Genomic DNA, 19,619 nt, shown 5'->3' with positions numbered 1-19,619 from the left:
TCACATATCCCTCTATCATACTATAACAATAACTCGGGTAAATGCATTTATTTACTAAAAAAAAGCATTTACAAAACGGTACCGTTTCAAACCTGGCTAATGCAGCAAACAAACGCGTATCAGAGCTGCAAAGGTCAAGTGTTCCAGAACAGCAGTTGTTCAATGTTCTTCGGCCTAAAATGAGTGCTATAGCCTATAAAAAGCGACATTTTAGCTCAAGTATAATCGAGCATTCACAATCATGTCAAGTAACTAACATCGATTACCAAGAAAGACTGGTAGCTGAGCGGGCCACGATGCGGTAACGTATCCGCTATATTCGCTTCAACGTGAGCTAATTCATATGTTCGCATACGTTCCTCTTCCTACACTGTCACATTATCACCCACAACAACTAGATTCGACTAGATATTTACGTTACCATTGAATCACACTAACAATATCAATCGGACACATTTTCAAAATCCCACTCAGAACATCGCCCCCTTGTCCTCCTCATAGAGGAAGTAAATGGGCACCACTCCGGCCTTGGTGTGCACCAGCTCCGTGTGCCGGATCAGGAAGCACGCCGCCAGCCCGTAGGCCGCGCACGGGATGCCCAGGTTGATCCACTTGAGCGCGCGGAACAGACCGTCCTCCAGCCGGAGGTCCTGGCGCGGCCGCCTGGAGCAGTGGTACTTCATGTACGGGTAGCAGCCGGTCCGCAAGATGTGGTAGTTGACGCCGCCCGCGCTCCAGTTGAAGTGCGACAGACCGCGCTGGTCGCTGGCCACGTCACTGTATTTGACAAAGTATGACGTCCACTCAGGTGTACCCCGTTGCAGAAGATGCGCTGTGAGCACTTCGGAGGCCAGCGGCTTCAACCGGAGACCGAGTTTTCTTCTGATAAACTGAACGAGCGCGAACATTGAGGAATCGTGACAAAAGATCGGTTTTGATAATTTAATTCCCTAAATTTGGCTGAATACGTCTTCCAAACATGCACGCGCAATGTTCAGCTTCAGGTTTCGATATTCAACAGTGCAGCGGGTACAATTCATACTCTGCGGCAGAGAAACAATAATTTTTATCAATTTATAACAATGAGCCCACAGCACACTGATCCTCAACCTACCTCACGGCAATGAGCTGACACGTATCGCTTAGAGTAACGACAGAAACTGGCGAGGGTGGCGTCTGTGCCTGCCCACAATAACTCTGCCCCGATATTTCCCGAATTTTCACAGGCTCACTTCATATGACACCGGCCTGATACCTTTGAGAACGGGCAGCTGTGACAGATTCAGCTGCCTCGACACTAATTTCGCAAGGTCTCAGACGTATATGGGACAAGACCATTCGCGAATCCATGACTCAATGCACGACCAACGCAGCAAAGAAACACGCGTGCGGTTGCGTGCGGCGTAATGTAAATGTTAAGTGGCATGCTATAACAAAGTAGAATTACAATAAAGAACCCTCGGCTTGCCTTCATATGCAGACGTTTGATGAGCAATGTTCGTGTAAGCGTGCTCCGTTTCCGTTTCCTAGATGTCCCTGTAACGCCCAAGTAACGCCAATGACGAAATTGAGTGTAGGCATCAAATTGAAAGCCGTCACGCATTTATCTGTCACATTGAAGCTGCAAGGGCTTAGCAGAAGCTGGTTTGGTGGTAAAACTGCACAGAGCCAATTATTATTTTCAAGTTTTTTGTTTTGTTTTGTTTGCTGGACTGCTGTGGTAGGTAATGCTAGCAAAGAGGAACCTGTTTTTCCTTCTGGAACCTGGAAGTTGGAACCTGTACAAAGAAGGTGTTAACTCACAATTGTTCTGAACCTTTGCACTAAAATGAATTTTGATCAAGTGTGGTGGTATGATGGTAAACTTTTGAACAAGACGAACAGTGCCAAAAGTAATTGGTGGTGTTCCTTGGTTATCGAAGCAGATCACACCATCATATTACAAATGTTCCCTGGGACAGCTAACAGAGGTTCTGCAGACTACAGAGCATTTCAAGGACCATCAAATCCCTCTGATACAGTGTCCAGTTAACTTCTTGTATGGCATTTCTTCATTGAAAATCTTCTTCCATGCTTAGGCTGATGAAGAAATGTGATAGGTACAAAGTTTAGGATAGGTTAGGTGAGGTCAGGCTAGGCCAGATTAGGTTGACAAAATGTGACAGGGAAAAATGCATGAACAGAATATTTTTGGAAAAAGCAATGCTGTTGGCATAATAGAAATGCTACAATTTGTCCCAGAATCTCATGAGCATACAAAACATGATCATTCATCATCCTTGAACTCTATATATTTTCTTAAGAGTGTGTAGCCCCTGCATGTACCGCCGGTCACCGCTAAGCGCGTTTACTTCCGCCGGTCACCGCTAGATGCTGTGAACCGCTAGTTACAGTTTTGTTAATAGGTGTCGCTTTTACCAGTCTCTAAATTGCTAAAGCCTTTGATTAAGTTGTGCGCCCCCCTTTTTAACGTTCCGTTCGCTTAAACTGCTGTATTGTTTGGACAATTGTATTGGCAATGTGTATATTGAAAACCATATGTATTCGTTTATTACATTCGATGTTCTCGCCACATGTGTGCAATACTAGATAACTAAGTTCGTATGTAAAACTATATATGTCTCGATTTTGTGGCGAAATACAAGAGATATCTGTATCTTACAGTGTTTCTACTGGCTACACCAGCCAGATTGGTGACCCCGCGTTCTACGCACTAAAGGATCGCTATCCCCTCGTGTTCCCAGACACACCGACACTGGCCTGCACCCTGAGCTATCTCCTCCAGCTCTCTTTGTGTAGGAAGGAAGTGGCGGATGGTGTGTCTCCACGAGGATCCTACTTTTGTGCTGTGTGGAACTGGATAACGCCGACTACTACAGCTGCACTACGGACCAGCTACTTCATCGGCTCATCTTACCGAACGGCTACCTCTGCAGCTGCACCGCAGCACCTGCCGATCGCCGTGTCGCCGTCGCCGCCACCGATCTTCCCGACCATTGCTCTCGGCAGCCATGGACCAGAAGACCCAGCCTGCCGGCGCCGGTGCAGCCGCCGGAGCCGGTGCAGCCGCCGGCGCCGGTGCAGCCGCCGCCGCCGCCTCGCATGCCGCTGCTGCTGCTGCTGCCGCTGCCGCCCAACCGGACTACCTCCGCGTGGCGACCGCGCCACGCAGCCACGTCGCGCCGCCGCGCTTCTTCGAGGAGGACCCCGTGATCTGGCTCGTCCAGCTCGACCTCTTCTTCTCTCAGGCAGCTGTGGACGATGAGCTCAGCCGCTTCCGGATCGCCGCTACTCTCCTTCCTGGCCACCTCCTGCGCGACTTCACCGACATCCTCCGCAACCCTCCTCAAGACCGACCTTACACCATCCTTTCCAACGCCATCCGTCAGCGGTTCGGCAAATCAGTCGAACAGCGTCTTCGCTGCCTGCTCTCTGGCCAACAACTCGGCGACAGGCGTCCTTCCCAATTCCTTCGGCATCTCCTGGACCTTGCTGAAGCTGAAGGCTCACAAGATTCCCCGCTCATCCGCCAGATCTTCCTCAATGCACTTCCGCCTCGGACTCAGCCCTTCCTCCAGTGCCTGCCGCCTGGGACGGACCTTGCGACCATCGCTAGCACTGCCGACCGACTCCTGGAGCTTCCGCAGCAGTCGGACGTCGCTGCACCTACCTCAGGCCTTCTCGCCGCGGTATCGACTTCTGCGCCTGCTGCAGCCTCACCTGCTGCTCCTGCAGGACCCTTCCACCTCCAAGACCTGATGAGCCAGCTGCTGACTGGTATCACGGCCCTCACAACATCAGTCGCCACACTGGTGGACGAGACGCGCCGCCGAGAGAGGTCTGCATCCCGTGCCCCCGGCCGCGCTCGCCACCGTCCACCACGCGACCTGTCTGCTGCTGCTGCCCGGTCACCCAGCCCTGCAACCAACACGTCTACCGGCGATGGTGCTTCCTTCTGCTGGTACCACCACAAGTTCGGTACCAACGCGCGCTCATGTCAGTCACCGTGCTCGTGGTCTGCAACCGCAACTCAGACCTCGGGAAACCAGCAGTAGGACAGGTGACACAGACGTCTGCACCTGCCCTGCTCAACCCTGACGTCCCTCCAGCCAGCGGCCTTCTGAGACTCAAGGACAACAACACTGGCATCACCTTCCTCATCGACACTGGAGCCGAGTACAGTGTTCTTCCAGCAACACCCACCGATCGTGCTCGCGGAACCAACGGACTGGATCTGCAAGCAGCCAACAACAGCAGCATCCAGACCTATGGTCAGCGCATGCTCACGCTTTCTCTCGGCCTCAGAAGAGATTTCAACTGGATCTTCATCATCGCGGACGTCTCCCATCCTCTCCTAGGAGCCGACTTCCTCTCCTCGTATGATCTCCTCGTCGACACCAAGAGAGGCCGTCTCATCGACCACCTAACTGAGTTGTCTTCACCTGCTTCCCACTCCTCAGTCTACCAATCTGGCTGGTGTAGCCAGTAGAAACACTGTAACATACAGATATCTCTTGTATTTCGCCACAAAATCGAGACTACCGGCCCTCCGGTCTTCTGCCGCCCACGCCGTCTGGATCCAGCTCGACTCGCCACTGCCAAGGCAGAGTTCCAGCGCCTTCTCAGTCTCGGAGTCATCCGACCCAGCAGCAGTCGGTATGCATCACCGCTGCACATGGTGCCCAAGTCGTCTGGAGATTGGAGACCCTGTGGTGATTACCGTGCACTGAACCGCATCACAGTGCCTGACCGGTACCCGCTACCACATCTCCACGACTTCACTGCCTGCCTCGCTGGGACATCGATCTACTCTCGGCTCGACCTCGTCAGGGCCTTCAACCAGATACCGATGGCCCCAGAAGACATCGCCAAGACAGCGATCACAACGCCCTTCGGCGCCTTCGAGTTCCTCCGTATGCCGTACGGTCTCCGGAACTGCGCTCAGACCTTCCAAAGGTTCATGGATCACATCGAGTTCGAGTTCCTCCGTATGCCGTACGGTCTCCGGAACTGCGCTCAGACCTTCCAAAGGTTCATGGATCACATCCTCCGTGGCCTAGACTTCGCCTTCGTCTATGTGGACGACATCCTCATCGCCAGCAGCAGCATCTCGGAACACCTGTCACACCTCCGAGAGGTCTTCAGCCGTCTTTCCCGCAACGGTGTGCTCCTCAACCCATCGAAGTGCGCCTTCGGCATGGAAAGCATCTCCTACCTCGGCCACCAGATCTCCAGCGGAGGCATCACTCCTCTCGACGATCGAGTCAGTGCGATCAAGAACTTCGACCGTCCAGAGTCAAAGAAGAGCCTCAAGAAGTTCCTGGGGATGATCAACTTCTATCACCGCTTCATCCCACACGCTGCTGCTCTTCTGGCACCTCTCCACGGCCTGACTGCCTCAGACGACCGAGCTGCTTCAGTCACGTGGACCCCAGAGGCAGACGCCGCCTTCTCTGCAGCCAAAGCTGCCCTCGCTGACGTCACCCAGCTCGCTCATCCCGTCAAAGATGCAGCTCTGAGCCTCAGCACTGACGCCAGCAGCACGGCAGCCGGCGCCGTGCTCCACCAGCGAGTTGGTGGTTCTCTTCAGCCTCTCGCCTTCTTCTCGCGCAAGTTCACGCCCACCCAACGCCGCTACAGCACCTTTGGACGGGAACTGCTCGCCATGTACCTCGCCGTGCGACATTTCCTGCCCTATCTGGAAGGACGCGACTTCGAGATCCTCACGGACCACAAGCCGCTCGTCTTTGCTCTCAAGGCCAACGGCAACGCCAACCATTCTCTCCGTGAACAACGTCACATGGACCTGATTCTGCAGCACACCAGCAAGATCGGACATGTTCCTGGACACCTCAACCCGGTAGCTGACGCCATCTCACGGATCAGCTCAGTGTCTGCGCCGGCTTCTGCCGCAGCTACACCCTCACCCGGCCTTCTGAGCCTGGCCGACATCGCCCTACACCAAGCCAACGATCCTGACCTGCCGAAGCTGCAACAATCCTCATCTCTGATCATCCGTGACTTCCCAGTCCCTGATCATCCGCATCTACGTCTCTGGTGCGACACCTCAACGGCCACACCTAGACCTGTAGTCCCAGCCAGACTCCGCCCTTCCATCATCAAGAGCTTCCACGACTTGTCTTATCCTGGCATCAACGCTACGCGTCATCTCATCTCATCGAGGTTCATCTGGCCCCACATCAACGCGGACATCCGTGCCTTCGTCCGGAGCTGCCAGCACTGTCAGCGTGCCAAGATCCAGCGCCACACGAAGCCACCCATGGGCAGCTTCCAGCCACCTGACTCTCGCTTCCTGCACATCCATATCGACCTTGTCGGACCACTTCCTCCGTCCCATGGCAACTCCTACCTCCTGACTGTCGTCGACCGCTTCACCCGATGGCCCGAGGCAATTCCTCTGCCCACCATGGACGCCGTCACGGTGGCTCGGCATCTCGTCAGCGGCTGGATCGCCCGCTTCGGAGTACCCGAACTCATCACCACCGACAGAGGATCCCAGTTCGAGTCCCGCCTCTGGACAGAAGTCTCCAAGCTTCTCGGCACCTCTCGGATCCGGACCTGCGCCTACCACCCAGAAGCAAACGGGATGGTAGAGCGCTTCCACCGCCAACTGAAGTCAGCTCTGCGGACCGATGACGACGCCGTCTCCTGGTCGGACCGACTTCCTCTGGTGCTACTCGGAGTGCGCACGACCCTCAAGGAGGATCTCGGATGCACCGCTGCAGACCTAGTCTATGGTTGCAGTCTCCGACTTCCTGGTGACTTCCTCTCCCCCATGTCGTCGGACACTTCTTCTGATCCGGCTTCCCTAGCCTCTCGTCTCCGCGCCGCCATGTCGGAGCTCCGTCCAACTCCTCCTCGTCCTGGCTCCCGCCAAATCTTCATCTCTCAAGACATGCAAACCTGCTCCCACATCTTCATCCGACGCGATTCGCATCGCTCTCCTTTCCAATACGTCTATGACGGTCCTTATCGTGTCCTATCCCGCGACCAGCACACCGTCACCATCGACCGTCTCGGGCGACGTGACACCGTCACCCTGGCTCGGTGTAAACCGGCCTTCACGGACAACATGCCTGCCGCAACGCCGCCTGCAGCACCGGACGTCCTGGTGAACGACACGCCTACTACAGCGACAGACAGCTCGGTGGACCGCCCGCCTGCTGCATCGCCTGCACCCAGCCGGTCAGGTGCCCCCGGCGGCTCTCGCCCGGCTCGCCGCGTGCCGCCGGACCCGCCGCCTGCTTCGCCGCCCCCTCTCCGCCGTTCGTCGCGTACTCGCCGCCAAACTTCTTTTTATGGTGTTTAACTAGGGCGGGGGAGTGATGTAGCCCCTGCATGTACCGCCGGTCACCGCTAGGCGCGTTTACTTCCGCCGGTCACCGCTAGATGCTGTGAACCGCTAGTTACAGTTTTGTTAATAGGTGTCGCTTTTACCAGTCTCTAAATTGCTAAAGCCTTTGATTAAGTTGTGCGCCCCCCTTTTTAACGTTCCGTTCGCTTAAACTGCTGTATTGTTTGGACAATTGTATTGGCAATGTGTATATTGAAAACCATATGTATTCGTTTATTACATTCGATGTTCTCGCCACATGTGTGCAATACTAGATAACTAAGTTCGTATGTAAAACTATATATGTCTCGATTTTGTGGCGAAATACAAGAGATATCTGTATCTTACAGTGTTTCTACTGGCTACACCAGCCAGAAGTGTAAATTGAAATGCTGCATGCATTGGCGTCCATGTTATTTATAGGTACAGTAGGTCTATTAAAAAAGTCCCCCGCACCAGTGGGCGCTGCCTTCGCTGAGCCGAACCCCCGTCTGCCCGTCCCATATCACGCCGGGCTCAGGTCAGGTAGGGTCAGCGGGACCGCTCGGTCCGGCCCGCGGGCGGTGGACGGGCGGCCGGTAACGCTTTCCGCCAGCCAGCTGTAGAATCCAACAAACGGGACGGCCACCGCTCAGCGCAGCGAAACCGGTGTTAAAGAATGGCAGTGGATGTTCATGGCTACAAACTCAGATTTGGGCATTTAAGTCGTATTCAAAATAGCGTCAAAAGTAGCAAAAAGAAGAAAAAATACTTCAGCCAATTTTAGATCGGGTCAGAGCCAGAGGTCATGTCACCAGAGATCATCGATGGTAAAATTTTGCTTGGACAGGGTGCGTTGCGCGCACCGGTGCATTGGGTTTCCAATTTCCATGGAAGCATCAACAGACTCGGAAGCTCGCAACGCTAGCGTGGAGCCGAATTCATATCAACCGCTGCAACAATGCAGCAGCGCAGCTGCAGCGCGGGGCCGTGAAACACCGCCCAAGGCTATCCATGTGTCAGGGCACTCCAACCCACGTGATGGGCTCGGCCCCAGCGGAGCATGAGGCCCAGGACTCCCGCCCGGCCCCTGTCTCCCCCTAATTCCCGTCATCCTTCCTTCCCACTCTGAAATCGATGGAAGAGCCTAACCTAACACAACAATCAGCTCTTTTACCGCTATGTCTGAATAATATTGTCAGATTTAATTAAGGTCAACGGCTTAGCATATAAATAACAACTGCCACCATCGGTATTATGAGGAAACCAATTGTTTTTCCACAATAACGTAAAAGTTTTTAGCTTAAAACTTACATGAAATTAATTTTACCAGCCTCGTGTTCCTCTTATCAAAACGCTTCGAATGAATCAAAAGTTGATCTTTAAAGGTCATTTGAAAAATTTGGCCTATGTTCAAAGACATGGCCTGACCAGAAATGCTCATGATGCATAGCAGGATATTAGATCTGATCCGTATCGTGGAACTTCACAAACACTTCAGATGATTTCATAACTTAAGCATGTCTATCAAAAATAATTATTACATGGCTTGTATGTAAGCTGGGTGTGTGGTTGAACGCAACTGATAATGTTCTGTTGGCCACAATTTCTATATTTAATTTATCCTGCCGGATTTCACATTTTTATTAATGACACCTTGACGATGTCGAGAAAAAACGCTAAGGAGATTTAACAGATACATTCAGTATAAGGAAGGGTCAAGGGTGCTGGATTCCTTCCGTCCTTGCTATCCTAAGGAAAAACCAATCCGCATCGCCCCTAGTCTTCATGCTTCCCTCTCTGGACTGGAGGTCACTCCACCAGCCAACCTGTAGTTGATGTCAGATCCATTCCAGGACACATAATCCTCTTCGGGTGACCGTTTGGGAGACGGCCGGACCGTCCCAACAAGGCAATCTGGTCCCACGGGAACAGTCTCGCTTCTGCAGATCACTGTCGCTGGCTCGCACAACCCAATTACTACACCAGAGCATAGTTAAATGTCATAGCTCTGCAAGGGCCTTTTCAGACCGAAAAAGATGGCTCCCAACAAACAAACAATTTTCTCATTCAGTATTGTATCCCATCAAGCACCACATGTTTTCAGAGTGTTTATTATGCATTCCGTCCAAAAAACCGCAGTTCAATTTTATCCCATTGACTTGAGCGATCTCATAATTGACCCGGCCTTTCTGTCAACAATGTCAAACTTGCAAAGTAAAAGTTTCAAATACATTTTCTGTTGCCCATTGAAATCGCTGAAAGTTCTAAAGCGATCGGTTAGTCGGTATAGATATGATGAGCACAGGAACTTTCCTTGAGGTAAGGTCACTTGACGTGACCTGGTGTTATGACCTTGAATTGAAAGACTTGGGAGGGGAAAATGGGTCATTTGAAATCTTAAAATGCTAGATTTAAACAATAATTGCAAACACTATCCCGGCCAAATAGTGAGTGAGAATGGAGCGATTCCCCAACCCCATGTTTAGCTCCTATAATTGAGCTAGCTGCTAGAGCCTCGCGAAAAAAAACGAGCGCTTGCGTCGTTAGGTGACGCAGCAACTGGTACCCCATTTTAAAATATCAGTGACCTCTTAGTGCAGGTCAAGGGCCCCAAGGCATTGGACCGGTTTTTGGTAAATAGATTCGTAAAAATGGTCGCATTATCGTCATTTCGATACAATCGTGTTTTCTGTTCTCAGACGCGTCGATTTATATGCTTTTTTGCTTAGGTGAAGCAATTTAGGATGTTTACCTCAGGTCAATGTCATGTTAGGGCAACACAGGTCACGAAGCTGTTGAAAGGAGGACATGTTGCATAACATTTGATTCGGCAAGTCTTACAAGTCCATTGATGGCTGTCCCGACTGGCTAGCTCATTTTGATCGGGAGTTATTGACGAAGCACTCCTATGACCCTAGTTACGTAATAAATGACGTCACGCAAGGTGAACAATGCAAAAGTGAAGCATTAGACCTTGCCAAGAATGTAGGAAGTCACGATTTCATGTGCTTGAGGTATAGTTTCAGATCATTTCCGACGGCAAATTAACAGTTTCCATATTTCCCCATTATGCTTATATGACACTAAGTGCATTGCGGATTTGCATCATTTTATAACAGACAATCATGCAGAGGTTTACTTAACCCTCGCCGGACCTATTGGTTTTCTACATACGCGCCGGCCGAGGGGGGGAGGGGGCGGGTACGACCCCCCTCACCGTTTCGCCCCTGGTGGAGCTAGCGCGTCGCGGAAAAAACGAGCGTGTGCGCCGTTACAAGACGCAGAGATTGGTACCCGATTTTAAGGTCCTAGGTCAACCGGTGACCTCTGAGGTCAGTTCAAGTGCCCCAAGGTACGGTCCAGTTTTTGTTGAATAACTTCGCAATAAACGGCTGCAGAGCCGAGATTTTGGCAGCATCGTGTTGGCCTCGGTCAGGCGCGTCGAATGATATACTTTTTGTTTGGGTCAGGTCAAATTAGGGTGTTGACCCCAGGTCACGGTCAGGTCAGCACCCCCAGGTCACGAAGTTGGTCGAAAGAGGTCATGTCGCATATCATTCGATTTGGCAGGTCTTCCTGAGTCCATTGGTGGCTTTCCCGACTCGCCAGCTCAATTTGATCGGGAGTTATTGACGAAAAACTAATATTAACCTTGATGACGTCATAAATGACGTCACGCAAGGTCAACATTGCAAAAGTGACGCATCTAACCTTGCAAGGAGTGCATCAAATCACGATTCTGTGTGCTTGAGATAGTTGGAGATTATTCCCGGCGCCAGAATAGCAATTTTCATTTTCCCCATTGACTTATAATGACCTGACAGGTCATTATGACTTATAATGACCTGACCTGTCATGTCATTGACTTAAATGACCTGACCTCATATGACCTTTAGGAAAAATCTGAGATAAACAAGTTGTGGGACTCGTAATGGATACTAGATCCTGCAGGTTTCATTTCCCTGTGAAAGCTCCTCTGGCAGTGAGGGCGTTGCGAAGTTGCAACATCTGAAGACCGTGCAGAGGTTTAGGTACTTATGACGTCATAGCAGGGCCTATTCTAACATGTTAACTGGGGGGGGGGGGCAAATGCCCTCGCACACAACAGAATTGCCCCCCATCCCAGTTGTCGAGATTTGCCCACTATAAAAATGGGAAAGGAACAGGGCAGTGTTCTAAAATAGGATTTTGGTTGGGTGTGACGATGATGACCAAAAAATCTAGGATGAGAAAAAAACAAGTGAAAACCTATATCACTTTCGCAATAAATGCGTAACGCTACGCTGGCTGATAAGAGAACATACCATTCCTGACCACCAAAACTAACCGAAAAAGACGATGCAAATAGGTAAGGATGATCTACGGCAGAATTATAACTTTAACATCTGATCGCCAAGTGTTTCTAAATCCGTCCCATTTTATACCAACATTTGTGTTTGATTGAGACTAATGAATTAAGAATCACCCTTGTCTCTTATACAGCAAAGAATGAATACCTACTTCAACCAGTGAGATTTCATTTTCCTCACAAGTCAAAATGCATTGTCACATTAATTGAATGACGTCCAGTGGCCATCCTTCTCCTAACCTTAAATCAATGCTTTCCTTTCCGTTTCAGATGCAGACAGCAGATATTACCGTCAGCATCTGCTAAGTTCCTACTCATGCTTACTGGCACGGATCCAGGACGGTCCTTCTGCCTGTATATTTCTCCTAAAGAGCAGAAGATGCAATGATTCTGTTGAAATCTATTGTCATATCTTAAGGAGGGTGGGGGAGGGGCGGGTGAGAGCTCTCCCTATATGCAGGCTTTGGTACTAGTGCCATGTGGAGAAGTTTTCTTTCTTTTTTAAGCAAAGGAAGTGGGAAGGAACCTGTCATTGCCGTTGCAAAGGGCATCATTCGGTTCCTATATTATTGATTTAGTGCAGTTGACTCAGACTGTGTAATGCGTGAGGCGTGGTCATCACTGTGACACTGTCAGAAAATCTTAGGTAATCATGATACCCTGATGGGCAGTTTGTTGACGTAACTGATCGCTATGAAACCAGAAACCGTATAACTCATGTGTTCTGGCCTCTGGGACGTTTTGCGCCTACAATATGGCAGCACCGCTTCCAAGATTACTGTATGTTTGAGATAATATGCGGCAATATAAGTATGTAGTTTTCGTTCGCATCTGATCTGGTAATATTCGTACAGTGTACACAGTATAGCTTTGAGCTTTCCATTTTCAACAGATATGACAATGGCCGGATGATACTGGAAATGGTGCCTTTGCTCTGAGCATACGGAACGGGACGCAGTATTGAGTATGCAATTGCAGTCGCACTATGCAGCATGACATACGCCGGAAATCTCCCGGCCCGAACGCCGGAACGGCCAGCGATAGTCGGTACTCATTACGCATAGTGAAAATGGAAACGATTTCAGCGCAACTCTTCGAAAGGAACGGTGCACTACATGAGACTAGAAAAAGGGTCACTGATTAGGGCACCCCAAACGGAACGATGTGCACTGCGCAGCATAATACGCAACATCGCAATAAAAAGCGTGCAACTAACCAGTAACCAGGGCATCCGTATCGGAACGGAACGGGATGCAAAAAAAAAAATGATAACAGGATGCCACCGACCTCATGGCCGGCCACCGAAACGGAGCGGTAGCTTCGTATCATGTCACGTGGTAAGTGCTAGTGAGAGCGTCAATGATCAGTGATCAGTGATCAGAGCACCCGCAACAGAACGGAGGGCATCAGTGATCACTGATCAGAGCAACTGCAACGGAAAGGAGGGCATCGCTGATCAGGCCACCCCAAGCGGAAGGGAAAGCGAGAGCACAACTGACCAGAACACCCGAAACGGAACGGACGGGAGTGAACGGAACGGAACGCATTAGCGGCTCGCCGAATCGCGATTCCGGCCAAACATGGCCTCAAGAAATAGGTCACAGGTCAAAGGTCATTTGGGTCAGGAATATGAGATTTTCAGAGTAGGTGTCCAATTAATTGACTCGAGGGTCCTGAAAGTTTCGTCGCGATCGGCCGCTTTTTACGCGAGTTATTCTCGAAAAAAACGAGGGGGTGGTTCGTTCGACCCTCCCCCCCCTATACGGGCGAGGGATAATTTATTAAAAAGCTAGGGCCTTCTTAATCCCATCTACCAGCTTCAGAACATGTATTGGGCAGATCTGGGAATACCTGGGAATCTGGGAATCTTAATTTATCCCTAGATGTGTGCCAAGGTATCCTTTCACTCATCTTGGCTTTCCCTCGGCCGAACGCTTCGTGTTTAAAAACCTCTAGAAACTAATTGAAGTGAATAATTGGCGGTAAGATTATTGCAAAGGCATGAGAAATTAACGTAAAATACATCATTACCGGTCTTATAACCTCATTTCGCGTATGAAACCTGTCAGAGTCCCAGACTTTCATATTCATCCCTAGGGTGTGCCAGGGTGGCGTGTCAGTCATCTCGAACCCCTGCCCGACCCGACGCCTCGAGTTTTAAAGACATCTAAAAACTAATAACGTAAATAATTTGTGGTGAAATCATAGGCGCGGGAGCCGGGGGGGCAGTGGGGGCAGCTTGCCCCCCCCCCCCCAACTCTGGGGCCGTGGGGGCGGTGCCCCCACAGCTTTGAGACGGAATACCACACTTTTTTTGCAAATGTTTTCTTTTTTTGTTGAAAAAGCCGAGGGGTGAAAAATAAGTGGCCTAAAACCGGTGAGAAAACTAGATTTGGGGGTACCCTAGGTTAATCTCTATTGTGGTGTGACCCCCCAGTCGGAAAGTAGTTCCCGCGCCCCTGGGTGAAATTGATATAATATGATCAGAAAAGAACGCAGAATAAATTAGTATCGGTCTCAAAACATTATTTTGCCTATGAAACCAGCCAGAGCCCGCGGAGTTTTAGATTCATCCCTAGGGTGTGCCCAGGGTGGCTTTTCTCATCTTGGACCTCTACCAGGCGCGACGCCTCGAGCTTGTAAGTCCTCTAGAAGCCATTGACGGACATAATTTGTGGCGAAATTGATGCGATAGGATCAGAAATAAACGCAGAATAAATTGGTATCGGTCTCAAAACATTATTTTACATATGAAACCAGCCAGAGCCCACGGAGTTTTAAATTCATCCCTAGGGTGTGCGCAGGGTGGCTTTTCTCATCTTGGACCTCTGCCAGGCCCGACGCATCGAGCTTTAAAGTCCTCTAGAAGCCATTGACGGACATAATTTGTGGTGAAATTGATACAATAGGATCAGAAATGAATGTAGAATAAGTTGGTATCTGTCTCATACCCCTATTTTGTAAATGAAAAAAGTTAGAGCCCACCAAGTTTTAAATTCATCCCTAGGGTGTGCCAGGGTGTGCCCAGCTGACTGCGGGTCCAAAGATGAAAATTTTGTAGGCGTATCCTGCGTAACTTAGTCAAAAGCGAATTGCAGAGGTAGTGTTTAATTTGCGCAAGCAGCGGCTCATCCGTTTTGCATTGGCAGCAAACCACTAATCATAGTTGTTATTAATATCCAAGAGCATTTATTCAGAACACAAGCCTTTTTTTACAAACAGTTGAGGTAATCAAGGTCATTCAACGCATATTTGTTATTAACAGCTGGAAGTGTGCAAGGTTATTTTCTTTCGTTGTCGGTCAGGGTGAGTTGTTGGGTTTGTGCCTTGATTTAGCTTTTTTTCATGGAAATTATGTATTATGTAGTGTAGCAAACCTGTAAGTTCTGTCTATATGGCGCTGCTAGGTATATCTGCTAATCTGGCTGTTAATTGTTGAGCATGAGTTGAGCATTTTTCAAAGATGAAAGAATTCCAATTTACCTGGTTTTGGGGATGAAAATATTTTGCCCATTAGGTGTGATTTTCCACCCAAAATTCCCAAAAATGGAACACTGGAACAGGGTGACAAGCATACTACTGTGACTTGTTTTGCAATGGATGTCAAATGAGTCAGTCTGCAAGTAATGACCAGTGGTGGATCCAAGGGTGGGTCATATGGGTCATGACCCCCCGCCCCCTTGGGGCCCGGGGACTCCACAGGCCTGCCAGGGGCACTACCGGCCTGTCAGGGGCACCACAGGTCTGTTGGGAGCACCATCGACCTAGCAAGAGCACCATAGGTCTGCCAGGGGCACCACAGACCTGCCAGGGGCCCCACCGGCGTCGCAGGGGCACCACCTTGGGCCTGTCAGGGGTATCACCACAGGCCCGCCAGGGGCACCACAGGCCTGCCAGAGGCACCACAGGCCTAGCAAGGGCACCACGGACCTGTCAGCGACACCACGGGCCTGTCGGGGGCACCTCAGGCTTGTCAGGGCCAAGGGACATCACAGTCCTTTCAGGGGCACCACAGGCCTGTCAGGGGCACCAAAGGCCTAGCAGGGACACCACATGCCTGGCAGTTGCACCACCGGCCTCGCAGTGACACATTGGGCCTGTTAGTGGCACAACGTGCCTGTCGGGGACACTCCAGGCTTGTCAGGAGCACCACAGTCCTGTCAGGGCCCAGGGGCACCAGCGGCCTAGCAGCGGCGCCATCGGCCTAGCAGGGACACCAACGGCCTCGCAAGGGCATCATGGGCCTGTCAGGGGCACCACGGGCATGTCGTTGGAACTTCAGGCTTGTCAGGGGCACCACAGTTCTTTCAGATGCACCGACGGACTAGCACCATGGCACCATGTTTGGCCGGGATCGCGATTCAACGTATGTTGCCTCGCATTAGCCGCGCGTTTGCAGTCTTGTCTTTTCGTCGTTTCAAACGTTCAAACATGGGATATGATGTTGCTCTCATGCCTTAGGGTGGGTGTCAAGGTCACCGGAAGGTCAGGTCAGGTCATTTACCTTTGATGACCTCGGTTCACATGTTCGAGTTTCATATGTTTCTAGGCTAGTTTTTGGAGCTGAATTCGAATTTAGCAGCCATTTGACCGTTTACGAAGTAGTTTTGGTGCCGTCGTAACATGTTACGAAGCTGTCAGAGGCGGTTGCCACCTACTACGAATACCCGGCAAAGCCCTTACTGGTTGACCTGACCTGACCTGACCCGACCTGGCCTAAATGCATGAAGACATCATCTATGATCATAACTAACATGATATTCGTGATCAGCACCCCGAAAAAAAAAAAACATAGCAGCCACCCTTTACGACGCTCTAACAGGTCTCGATTTTCCCGACTTTTGGGTCATTGACCTGACCTGGAAGGTCAACCGATGACCAAGGACCTTAAAATTGGGTATCATCGGCTTCCTTTCATCACGGGCAGCACGCTCGTTTTTTTCAGCGAAGCTCTAGCTCGATCAGGGGCGAAACGGCAAGGAGGGGGGGGGGGGGGGGAAGTTCCAAGGCCCTCCCCCATATAGTTACGTTCGCAGCTGGAAAACACCAATACGGGCGAGGGTTAATGGGTTATTAAAGACAATTTTCCAGGCTGCCCCCCCCCCAGTCAAATTCCCTTAAAATAGGCTCTGCGTCATAGGTCAGTGACCTGACCTGACCCGAAAATGCGGTTGGTGTCAAAAGATCCGGCTTGAATCAAGGGTCAATATGCCACGTTTCAGCTCTCTATCGCCAGCGTGTTTGGAGCTATCGCGAAAAAAAACCTATGGGGGCGGCACCCGCCCCCCCCCCTCGGCCGGCGAGGGTTAAGACGTCATAGTTAACCCGCGCGGGGCTGGGGTCTCCAGCCGAACGCGCGGGGCTGGGGGGGGGGGGGTAAATTTTGCCCCCCCCCTGTTATCTCCCGAACTAATGGTCCGATTTGGAAAATTCGAACGCCAATCGAAAGATCTCATCACGAACAACTAAAAACATGTACTTAATTTTAAGTTTGAGGTCAAGGTCAAGGTCAGGTCAAGGGTACAAATTGCAAGTATCGGCCTTGCACCGTAGTTGCCGAAGAATGGAGTCATGGACTGAGACTGATTGCCCAAAACGTGTTTTTAGGCTACCAAGACAATGTTCGTTGCATACAATATCATTCAGAGGTCAAGGTCAAGGTCAGGTCAGGTCAGGTCAGGTCACCAAAAACAAAATATAGAAAAGGGCATGTGCGACACATGTTTTATGGGTCATTTTACTCATAGAATTCAAAAGGCACACTCAATAAGTGATATGGACCACCTCTGGATGAATTTCAGGTCGAGGTCAGGTCAAGTGAGGTCAAATTTTGAAGTTGGTTGTTAAGGCCTAAAAAGGTGTCTATCTGATGCAGCTTTTCACGGCGAATCGAATGGTGCTATTTTTGTTTCCGTACGAGGTCTAGAACTTCCAAAAAATTCATTTTTCAATTTTTTGTGTGTCGTGACGTCATAAAATTTTGAATAACTCCCACATTTTTGAACCAATTCTTCTAAAAATTGGTATGTAGGTGCACATGGACCACTTCTCTGACATTTATTCCGGTTTTTTTGATACACTCAAAATTTTGGATTTAAAAACTATTTTCCCAAAAAAGTCAGTTTTTTTGGAAAAAATTTGGGCCAAAATCCAAAATTTTCAAAAAACCGAGATAGCCATTTGATAGACAAAGTAGAAAGGCGTATAACCTTTTTTTGTTACGTCTTGATTCCTTTAAAAATGAAGATGTTAGCGGCGTTTGAAATTTTGCCGTTTTTTAGGCGAAAATGGCGAACATGACGTCACTAAAACGTCAATTTCTCCAAAATTTTCCGACGGATTTCGCTCAAATGTTCAGGGAACGTGTCAAATTGATGTAAGAAAAGGTACTGAAAGTTTGACGGCGCTGCGCGCCGCCGTTTTTGAGATATTGCCAAAATTCGCGAGGGGGGGGGGTAAAATTTACCCCCCCCAGCCCCGCGCGGGTTAAGTGACCTGACTTGAAAACGTGGTTGATGTCAAATGATCCGGCTTGAATCAAATGTGAGGCATATGAAATGTCAGCCTTCTATCATCAGTGTGCTTTGAGCTACCGCAAAAAAAAAAATACATGGCGGCGGCATCCACCCCTTCTTCTCGGCCGGCGAGGGTTAAACCTCGTTTCGAATTATTGCAGATAACGATGCGACCGAAATCAAAACATTTATCTGTGTCTAGAAGGGCCGCTGACTTGTTGGACAAGACCCCCAATCTTATTTCGCTAGATGGGAATAAAATACACGGTATGTGATACATCCCCTCGATTTGCCCCCGCGCTAAGTCTATTCTAATCATCACTAACGCTCTTTTATCCGAGATGATGTCGCCACTAAACCGGTTGTTTTGTTTGCTTGCTTGCGTTGAATGGTCTGTGGTCATTACGGATTTTTGAAGGATTATGATAAAATAGGAATGGGGCAAGGGAGGATATGCACTGAAGGGGTTTAATTCAGATCACAAAGGCATCATTTCCCGCATCGTGCAGAGTCACTATCTTCACCTCCTCTGCACTGCGGCATCTCTGCGCCCCACACGCGGCGTCCTCACTCCACGGCCGGCCGCCGCCAACTGACCCACTCGCCGGGCGCCGCGACCTGACCCGTGTCACTGCCGCGGCCTGCGCAATAGAGTCGGGGCTGGAATCCGGGGGTTCGGCCGGGCGGCCGCCTCTGGAGCGGGGGACTTTTTTAGTAGACCTACTGTACCTAGGTTATATAGGGTTGTGAAAATGCCTCTTCACCTTTGCCTGCTTTCATCTTTAACCACAAAACCATGCTATGAGTTATGACTTATGACCAGTTTTTAATAATCATGAGCAAAGATTCAGAAAAAGGATTAGGTATGACACTGCTGAACAAAAATAGTGGATCAATATTTTTAACCCTCACCCTATTGGGAGGGGGAGGGCAATATTGCCCCGCCCCTGTGGTTTTTCCTGAACAGTAAGAAAACGGCGGCGCAGCGCCGCCAAATTTTCGGTGCCTTCATGGGCATCAATTTGACACCTTCACACAAAATTTCAAGTCTTAGGTCACCTTAGGTCAGGATTTATTGAGGTCAAACTGAGGTCATGTTCCAGCAAAAATGAGCAAAAAACATAAAATCTTTTAACACTCACAAAAGCTACAGTTTACAAGCAAATTCAAAGTTCTGTATGTGGTCGTATAGACTACAGAGAAAAGACGATGCTACAAATCTGCTATCTCGGATTTTTCAAAATTTTGTGATTTTGACCCTGAAAAACAATTTTTTTTTTAAAATAAAAATGTAAAAAAAAAATCCCAAAAGTTTTTCGAATTTCGGAAAAAACGGAACATATATGACCGTCCCTGCTCTCTTCTATCTACATACCAAATTTTAGATCAATACCTCCTTTTTTGGCCAAGTTTATAGCCA

The 19,619-nt window shown here is 49.7% G+C and overlaps 2 protein-coding genes across 2 annotated transcripts in view; both read right to left on the bottom strand.

The window, feature by feature from the left end:
• LOC122384336 (cystatin-1-like) overlaps nt 1–19,619 on the bottom strand; it is a 32,747-nt gene that overhangs the window by 6,705 nt on the left and 6,423 nt on the right. The gene's annotated exons all lie outside the window — the stretch shown is intronic.
• On the bottom strand, nt 34–14,709 carry LOC122384335 (uncharacterized protein C15orf61 homolog). The gene is made up of 2 exons (XM_043371658.1): nt 14,670–14,709; nt 34–1,043 (listed from the first exon to the last, which is right to left on the bottom strand). The coding sequence occupies exon 2, from the start codon at nt 906–908 to the stop codon at nt 471–473; it is 438 nt and encodes a 145-aa protein (XP_043227593.1). The 5' UTR covers nt 909–1,043; nt 14,670–14,709; the 3' UTR covers nt 34–470.

This window comes from Amphibalanus amphitrite, unplaced genomic scaffold, assembly GCF_019059575.1.
Source record: "Amphibalanus amphitrite isolate SeventyFive unplaced genomic scaffold, NRLGWU_Aamphi_draft 000186F_arrow, whole genome shotgun sequence".
Taxonomy (NCBI): Eukaryota; Metazoa; Arthropoda; class Thecostraca; order Balanomorpha; family Balanidae; genus Amphibalanus; species Amphibalanus amphitrite.
Note: the sequence above shows the minus strand (reverse complement) of the source record. Positions and strands in the feature narration are given on the sequence as shown.

Bases quoted from the DNA above. Each gene is read 5' to 3' on its own strand.
- LOC122384335 (XM_043371658.1), bottom strand. From the start codon at position 908: ATGTTCGCGCTCGTTCAGTTTATCAGAAGAAAACTCGGTCTCCGGTTG.